Below are 9579 nucleotides of genomic sequence, written 5' to 3'. Positions count from 1 at the left end.
CTTCCTTCCTTCCTTCCTTCCTTCCTTCCTTCCTTCCTTCCTTCCTTCCTTCCTTCCTCTCTTTTTCCAAACCCCTCTATCTATCCATCTACCTATCTATCTATCTACCACCCACCCACCCTACCTTTCTATGGCCCATTGTCTTCATCCACAATGGGCTTTGCTCCCTAGTTAGACTATAAAGAGAATTGTTCCAATCACTAATGAACAGAAGTTGGATTCTAAATCTAAAAGTTGCTAGCCAAGCCAAATCTATAAGTGATATAAGACCAGTTTCTAATCAGAGGACCATAGAGGGTGCACACCTAGGCACGTTTAAGAATTATGCTCAAGAATTTGAATTGAATCAGTTTGATAGAAGGAGTAACAGCTTATACCCAAACCAGAGCTGCATATAAAAGCTGATTTGTAATCTTAGAAATGATTAACTGGAATATTCTGCACTCCTGTCATAAAAAAGAATTTTATTACTGCTCCGATATCTATTTCTGCCTTATAGACATTTCATTTTTAAAACAGTACCTAAATAATGCTCACAAAGCTCTCTTTAGTCCCACCCTTGTTAATGAAATAATTGTCACATCATCTCCATGTAACAGTGTAGAAATTCACCTTTGGAGCATATGAATGCTCTGCCTGGAAATGTTTTAGCTACATTAGATAATACTAGGAAGATTGATGTATGCTGAGAATCTATGGCGATAATAGCTTTATAATAGTATTTTTACTGGGGGTTTTCCCGGCTTCTGAATGGCCTGTGGGCTCTTCCAGCACCTTCCCAGGTTAGATGGGGTTGCATGTTGGCTTCTGACTATATAGCATTTTTGGAACCAACACAGTGAAGTCATAAGTTCACAACATTATTAAATTAAGTTTTAAATATATAATACAGCATTAGCTAGGACTGCAGAAACAACAGCTGAACTGAACTTCAAGAGTTTGTGCACTGTCATGCCTTCTGTAGAATGGAAGAGTGGCATAGAAATATTTATTAAAGTTTGACTGAAGTCTTGAAGTTGCTTTTTTTTTCCTTGAGAGACTTGAAGTTGCATACTGTTCTCTTCAGAGAGGGGAAATCTCATATACTATACTTTTCAGGTTGCTTTCTGAGATCTCTTCATCCTGGGATGGATGCCAGAAGTACTTCTATCAGTCTCTTGCACGCCACTGTAGGCTTCAGACAGCATTACAGGCACCTTCAAAGGTAAATCAGTAACTTCATACAAGAATAGATACTTTGTTTAACCTTTTATTTTGAATGGGCAAACCAGGATCATTTGTTGCAGCCTATTTGACGAAGTATTTCAAGCCCATGTACTTTTCTCAGGCATTTTTGTAGTTTCTCACATTGTGTGTATTGTAAGTGAACAAAGGTGAAACTACCAGCCAAGTCTGCCACTGTCACAATCTATATACTGTTTATTTGCAAAGTATTCACAGTTGCCAAATTCACTTCGTGTCTTCCAGTTGCTTGATAAGCCATTGAATTGTATGACTGTTGGAAGTCCCTGTTTGATTTTTGAAAGAGTGGTTGATGTTTCTTGTGGTTGATTATTGATAATATTGATGTGATTGTTTCAATTAGATCTGTGTCGGCCTTTTGCTTTTGCTTTCTTTTATTGTAAACCACCTTCAGTGAAGCTAGAAATACGACACAACATGTTAAATCAGTTTTAAAAAATTAGAACCATCTGTAGATCAGCCAGAAAGTTAGCATTCAACTTAATTATGATAAGTGTCTGGACAGTTCAGTCTTTGTAAGTGCTCTTCTGAAGCCCTGGGAAAGTGCTGTGAGTGCCTGTGCTCCACTGAGGGAGAACCTGACATTGTGTACTCAAAACCACAATCAGAGTTGTTGGGATATTAACTGTTTTTCTCATCCAGTCCACTGATGCAAAGAAACCCTCACTGTGAGCTCAATGTTTCAAGTCAACCAACATCTCAATATATACAAATACAAACTACTTCCACCAGGAAAACCAATTAAAAATAAAAATAATCTAAAAATGATGGAACTAGCATAAAGGGGGGGAAAGTTTCATCTTCTTTGCTAACAGCTGTAAACAGCCATGTTATTTTTAAAAATACACAAAACTAAACACCTCCTACATTGTCACTGCAGGAAATCGGGCTTGGTACGATTGAAAGATGCAAAGGATTCCCTGCACACCTAATGAAGATGCTTGTGAAACAGAGGAGTGCTCTCACTGGCTTGACAGAGCAGTGGATTATCTTGAGGTACTTGACCATCTGTTTTCTGTGTGCTAGTTCATTTAAAAAACAAGGTTCAGAATGAAAATGGAAGACATTGGTTGCAAACTACTAAAGTTAATTAAAAAACTTAAAAGTAATTAACATCAGTAGTTTAGAGCAGCACAAGTTACAGAGATGCAATGTTATTCAATTTTTGGTGTTGGGTAACAATCCGAAAACCCTGTGCATGCATTGGGGATGGGTGAGGCGCTGGAGTTATGCTCTGTGTCTGAAAGCTCCCCCTATGTTGATCCTGGAATTTGAATCTGCCTTTGAGCACACATGAAGCTGCTTTTATACTGAGTCAGACTATTGGCCTATCGAGGACAACTCTGTCTACTTAGACTGGCAGGGGTTCTCTTTGGTCTTCACATCACCTACAGCCTGCTCCTTTTAACTGGAGATTGAATTTGGAACCTTCTGCATGCAAAGGAGGTGGTCTACTACTGAGCAGTGCTTCTGCCTGTTGTGGTGGAGCATAGGGGGAGGGGCAGTGCTAAAAACCTGAGGGTCGAAGATCATGAAGGGTTTTGTTTGTGATAGCCAGTACCTTGAATTGAGCCCAGTAACTGATAGGCAACCAGTGGAGTGACTGTAGAATGGAAGAGATATGCATGCTCCACTTAGCTCCTGATAATAGAAGAGGAAAAAGAGATCAAATTTATACCCCGCCCTTCACTACCCAAGGGAGTCTCAGAGCGGCTTACAAACTCCTGTCCCTCCCCACAACAGACACCCTGTGAGCTAGGTGGGGCTGAGAGAGCTCTGACAGAAACTGCTCTTTTTCAAGAACAGTTGTGCCAGAACTATGGCTTGCCCAAGGTCATCCAGCAGGTGCAAGTGGAGGAGTGGGGAATCAAATCCAGTTCTCCCAGATTAGAGTCCACGCACTTAACCACTACACCAAACTGAGGCATTCAGCACCAACTGGTTTCTTAGTTGACTTTGAGTGGAGACCTATGTAGAATATGTTACATTAGTCTAGTCTTGATGTTACCGTGGTGTAGAGATGTAAAATTTCCGGGGGGAAACGGAAATTTTCGGAAAAATTGAAAAAAATGCTACATTAGCATTTCTTTTGTCTTTTCTAGATTGAAAGTCATTCTGTTACTTTAGGAACATAAAATATGACTATGGACATTTTTACTTGGCATGAAATTATCACAACTAGCATATTAAAAATATAGTGTATCCAAACAATTATTACAAACAGAATACCCACCCACATGCAAAAACAAAACTGAAACCTTTTTATTTTCTTCTGACAATAGCACCTCCTAAAGGAAGAAATGCATCTTGCATTGGAGAGTTCAGTTTGTAACCTAGGACTGGCTTGTCCTCAGTGCACAGAAATTATATCAATCTGATACCATATATATATATTTTAGAAATGATTTGGAAAATATTTGGAAGCAGGAACAAAAAAACTAAACCTAACAAAGAACTCCAAAACCAAACAAAGGTTAGTGGAAAGGAGGGCCAATATTAAAACCTTTTCATAAAAAGAGGTATATAAAACATATATAGGGGCCCAATTACAACCAATATATATAAAACTTTTTTAGCCCTGGTTATGGTTATGTTTTATATATATTGGTTGTAACTGGGCCCCTATATATGTTTTAATTTGTTATTATTAATAAATACATGTACCTCTTTTTATGAAAAGGTTTTAATATTGGCCCTCCTTTCCACTAACCTTTGTTTGGTTTTGGAAAATATTTGAACACCTTGTCTTAAAATATTTTATTCATCATGTTAAAATAAAACGTTCCATAATCATTTTTTCTTTTCTTTTTTCAATTTTTCGGGGAAAAAACCAAAAAATCTTCAGGGAAAAAAACGGGGAAAAAACTGTTTTTTCCCGAATTTTTCCGGTTTTTCCCCGGGCCTTCACATCTCTACCGTGGTGTAAATCCAGCTGACTAGATTGGCCATTTAGGGGCCATATTCCAGGCTAGACTGAATTGGTAGAAAGTATTTTTTGTAGCTGCATAAACTTGCTTCTCCAACAGTAATGTTGGATCCAGTTTAACGCCTAGCCTCATAACTGAGTCAGTAAGGTCAGCTGAACTCCATCAAAAGTGGGGAGCACAGTATCCTTCAAGATCTCCACCTTCCCAACCGGCAATATCTCTGTCTTGTCAGGATTTAGCTTCAGTTTGTTTATTCTTAGCCATTTAATGACAGCAGCCAGGCAGTGATTCAGGACCTGTACCACATCACTAGGAGGTTTGGGTAAGGAGCTGGGTATCATAAACATATTGAAGATAGCCTATCCCAAAACTACAGATGTCCACAAATCTGTGATTTATTTATTTGTTTGTTTTTGCTGTCAAGTGACAGCCAATTTATGGTGACCCCATAGGGTTTTCAAGGCAAGAGACATTTAGAGGGGGTTTGCCATTGCTTGCCTGTACGCAGCAACCCTGGACTTCCTTGGTGGTCTCCCATGCAAATACTAACCGAGGCCAACCCTTTTTAGCTTTTGAGATCTGATAAAATCAGGCTAGCCTGGACTATCCCAGTAGGGCAATCTGTGATTGCCTGTAATTTATTGGGAAAGCTTAATTGTTGACTTGAGAAAATGTTTCGCTATGAAATCCTTTGAATTATCTCATTTTATTCTGCCCTCTCTACAACAAAGTGACTTTACTATAGTTCTGCTGTGTGCTTGTGTTTTATAATAATTTAATATATACAGCATATCTTGTCTTCTTAATGCTTTTTGAAGTAATGTGTGTACAGCTCAATATATCTGTATTACTGATCAGTATATTCAGTGTATCAGTATGAATTTGATATTTTTAACATGTATTCTCTGTTCTCAAGGATTCAGAAAAGCTTCTTGATTTGGGTGGCTATAGGTGGTCTGAACTGTATCAATAATGTTGAATATCAACAAATATCTTCTCTTTGAATCTCATAAACAGGAATCTTCTGAGCTGTGTACAGGAGATAGATGCTAAACTGACCATCAGTAATGAATATGATGTAGCATTTCCTCCTCAAGATGGTGTTCAGCAGTGGACTGACAGGTTACAGTTCCTCACCATGCAGGTTGTGATGGTCCTCAAGCAGCTGTCTTGGCTTATAGAGTGTTGTCCAAAAGGCCAATTTGTTAATGCTCCCAGGACAGACACGGAGTCAGCCAATCTCAAATGTGAAAAAAGTGAACTGAACCCAACAAAAGATCCAGTGTCAACATTTGAACATATCCCTTCAGACCTACAGTATCTCACTCCAGTGACCTCAGATCAGCTGCCCTCTGGGTGCAAGATGCAAAAACAGGATCCACTGTGGCGACAGTTGGCTTCCAGGGTGAAGGATATGCTAGTGGAAGTTAAGGCAATAAAAGCAGATGTGGACAAAATAAGACAGCTATCTTGTGAGACTCTTTTCCATTCCTGGTAAGTAAGATTCGCAGCAGAGCTGTGAAGCCTATTCAGTTTATAGCACTGAAAGATAAATTTTGTTATTTTTCTGTTACATTTATTTTAATTTACAAGATTTGCACCTATATGCACAGGCTGAAAGGATGGGTCAGTGTTGATACGGGCAAACTGGAGACCTGGATTAAGTACTCAGTGATTAGTCCTGTGAAAGCTGACAACCCAAACATTAAGGCACATCAAGTCAGTCCTGGCCCCTAATGAGTCCCCTCTCAAAGGCCAAAATAGGCCTGGAAAGGGTCCTGTCCCCTCCCCCTGCCTTTTACTGACAGAACCCAGCCCAGAAAACTGTGATTGCTACCAACAGCCACTGAGGGAATCTACTGCTTAAAATTATAGGCACTCCTTTTATAATTTTTGGATTTTTTAAATGCCCCCAATGTATTTTATTTAGATTTCACATTTTTCTGCAAACCTTGAGCCCTTTTCACATTTGTACAAAGATCTGTCTTGCCCATTCACAGTTCCAGTCACCTGATTTGATTTAAGTATCCAAAGATTGGCCAACTTTGCTATTAGAATATAAGATTAGCAGTAAACAGAAAATATAGTATTTGGACAGAGCAATCACAAAGAACTATGAGAATATTTGGACATCCTGTTCATATTTATAATATTGAAGACACTGAACCTTGAAAGTATGCTGTTTAGTAGAATTATCTGTACATCTAATCATGCACATGGTTCTGGAATGCACAGCTCCACACAATGGGGCCATGTATAGATGAGGTAGAGTCAGCAAACTTAGGGAAACCCCAAAACATTTTTAAGAAATGTTTTTAAACAAACAAAAACCTTCATAGGAGTCTTTTTAGTGCTTTCCATGAGCTCCCAATTTTTCCATTGGAAAAACCAGAGGGGTCTATGTGGGACTAGTGATTTTTTCCCCCATAGAGGTTTTTTGGGCCTTATTTGCCCATGTACCACATCTGGTTAATCTAGCAGGTTTGGTTGGTTGCTGCCCCCCCAAAAAAAACAACAACAACAGGTGTGTACACTGAATATCCATCTGTTTTGGGGCACAATGCAAAGTACTGGTTCTTTAACCCCCTAAATGGCTTGAGGCCAAAGTACCTGAAGGCCCTCCTTATCCCATACTCTCCAGCTTTCAGCTAGGAACTATCTTGCTCTCTATGCCCCTTGAAGGATAGGACTTTTTCAGTGGTGACACGTCACTTGTGGAATGCCCTCCCCCTTGATGTTCACTTGACATCTACCCTGCTTACTTTTATGTGCCATGCCAAAGCATTTTTTACACAAGCTTTTCAGTAAGGGGTCAGTCTGTTAACATCATTTCTGCACTCTGGGTGTAGCCCGAGAACTGTTTTATGAGGCTCATTTTAAGCTGCTCAGTGTTTTGTGCTGTTTCATGTCAAATTCAGTAGTGCTTTTACTTTGTAAGCTGCCTTGATCAGATTCTATGGTGAGGCAGCATATAAATGATCTAAAAGAAATACATCCAACCGCAAGGTCTGGTACCCTTTTAGTGGTCCCAAAAGCTGATGCTGGATGTCAGGGAAGTCTTGTGGACAAAATGCTGTGAGACCCAGGGAAGTGCTTTGAGATGAGGAGATGGGGATTGAGAGAAATCTCCCCTCTTGTTTTACTGGAAAACTTGGTCTGATGTGCTTCTTCCACTAGAAGGCAGAAGAAGCTGAGAGTGGTTTTGACTGATTTCCTGCTCCGTGCAACTCCTATGCCAAATCATAATGCTTCTCCAACACACAGCATCAGCTTTTCAGATGTTTTAGGGCGAATGGAGAAAGGGTCCTGTTTATAGGAGCAAGATTTGTTATGAATAAACTTTGAACTGTTTTGTGCTATAAGACAGCCAGTTTTGTCTGGCATCAGATTCTCAGTAAGTGTAAAAGTATTGCATTTTGTTAATTTAAAGACCTGGGTTTTTTTCTTTAACAAAGAAATGTTCAGATTAAAACACAATTTGTAGGAAAGCAATAAAAAAATAAAGACCAAAAAACACAGTTCTTGAAATGCAGTGCATTTTTCCCTCTTACGACAGGAAAAGCTTTGAAGTGTGCTCTTCGGGGATAGAATCTTTGTTTCAAGTTTCAACTCAGCTGCAAGATATAGAATCCTTGTTTGTTTTACCAGAGATGGAAGGCTGCCAAACTGCACTAATCAGAAGCCTTGTATACATCCAAGGAGAAATTAATAGAAGTGTAGATGACTTTGCTATTTGGAAGGCACAACTGTTCAGTTCCATTTCACATTGTGATGGTAACAAAAATCTTTTTCCTCTCGTAATCAGTTATATTTATAAATTTATATGTTACTTTGTGGCCACGAGTGGATATTAGCATTTGTGGCGGTGTACAATAAAATTTCTTTATGATCCTGTGATCATAAGTATGTTATGCACTAAATCCCACTGAGCTGAGATGGACATTCTTGAGCCCTGATGAACAGATCAAATGAGAGGGTGGTGTTCAAAAGCACTATAAATTGTGCTGTCCTGAATTGATTAAGAGAACGCTGCATAAATTATGTGGGAGCTGACCAAGAAAATCTTTTTAAGTGCAGCAGGGAAGGTATTAAGTTTGAGAGCCACTCAGCTGGCCCATTTTTAACTCATTCCAGTTGCCAGTCTTGATTATTACATTGCTTAAAACTTAAGTTTCATATGCAGCTGTAACTAGAACATTGATTTCTCTGTGTCGCAATCATATATTGGCCGTAGTGGAATTTTTAAACTGTATTCTAACTAACATTTCTGCTGTATTTCCAAAGGGGATCAAGATTCAGATGATGGTTTTGTAGAGCACTTTTCTGAACAAGTAGAACTTGCAATCCATGCTATATTGAGTGCTATACAGTGTTTAGTAGAAAGAAGAAAAGAAAAAGGAGAGAAAGAAACCTCTCTGGAGGATGGTAAGGGTTCCCCCAGTGCCCCAGTTGAGCTGTGCAAGTACTTTATACTTCGAAGCATTTTTCCTGTCTGTAACTTAACACAGTCGGCTTGGCTTGGGTAGATAGGGATTAGTGGGTTGCCTAAAGCCCATTTGAAACATGACACTGATCATTTTAGTTTTCGTTACTTTCTACCTAAGGAGTGCCATCAGCTGACAGACTTAAGTCAGGACTTTTGACTAAGCTCTTGGATGAAGATATCTGTTCTGATGTGTGTTCTTTGCAAGCACAGAAAATAATTTCAGCCATTTCTGAACTTCTGGAGCAACTGAAATCCTATGGAGAAGATTACACAGCCTATAAATGCAAGGTAAAAATGCATCCATTTCAACTTTTTAGCTATTATGACAGCTTAATTTAGTGGGAAGAGACTCCAAACATAACTTTGTAGACTTTGTGCTGTTTTCCATTCATTTTGCTTCAAAATTGCAGTGTTTCTGAGACACTTTTGAAAAAAATTAGTCTGGTATAAGCTTATAGGAACATAACAGTTGGGAGGTTATCCCCATTTTAATATACTTTTGTTTATTTTATGCAGCTTTTTAATCAATCTTGCCATTTACTGGTACGTCTAATGCCAGTACTCTACAAGTATTCCAATATTATCCTCTTCTACCTCACGGTTTCCTTGGCCACCCATAGGAGTACTGGAAAATTGCTTTCTGTCTTAGCTAACATATTTACTGAACTTGCCCAGAAGGTAAGGAAGTATTACTATCTCAGATATTTGGAACCTTTTAGAAAATGTTAGTAGAAATTGAATGAATTCCAGTGTTGGTGCTATTTATTTTTTTCATTTATTAAAAACATTTATTAGCCACCTTTCTACCTTGTGGAACTCAAGACGGCTTACAGCAATACAAAACAATTATAAAAAGCACATAAAAGCCCACAATTTCACCATTGTCTATATTTACTCATTTAATGAACTTGGGCATGGGAGTTA

General features: G+C 38.8%; 1 protein-coding gene across 1 annotated transcript in view; it reads left to right on the top strand.

Annotated features, from left to right (window-relative positions):
- Positions 1-9579, top strand: part of MDN1 (midasin AAA ATPase 1) — a 145210-nt gene that overhangs the window by 83543 nt on the left and 52088 nt on the right. Inside the window, exons 45-51 of the mRNA XM_015407100.1 lie at positions 1099-1204; positions 2123-2238; positions 5187-5663; positions 7726-7943; positions 8454-8594; positions 8777-8943; positions 9172-9333. Of these exons, the coding sequence (XP_015262586.1) occupies positions 1099-1204; positions 2123-2238; positions 5187-5663; positions 7726-7943; positions 8454-8594; positions 8777-8943; positions 9172-9333 (1387 nt within the window). The remainder of the gene's footprint in view (positions 1-1098; positions 1205-2122; positions 2239-5186; positions 5664-7725; positions 7944-8453; positions 8595-8776; positions 8944-9171; positions 9334-9579) is intronic.

Source organism: Gekko japonicus, unplaced genomic scaffold (genome assembly GCF_001447785.1).
Source record: "Gekko japonicus isolate JY-2015 unplaced genomic scaffold, Gekko_japonicus_V1.1 scaffold2866, whole genome shotgun sequence".
Classification (NCBI taxonomy): Eukaryota; Metazoa; Chordata; class Lepidosauria; order Squamata; family Gekkonidae; genus Gekko; species Gekko japonicus.
This window is presented reverse-complemented; position numbering and strand designations above follow the sequence as displayed.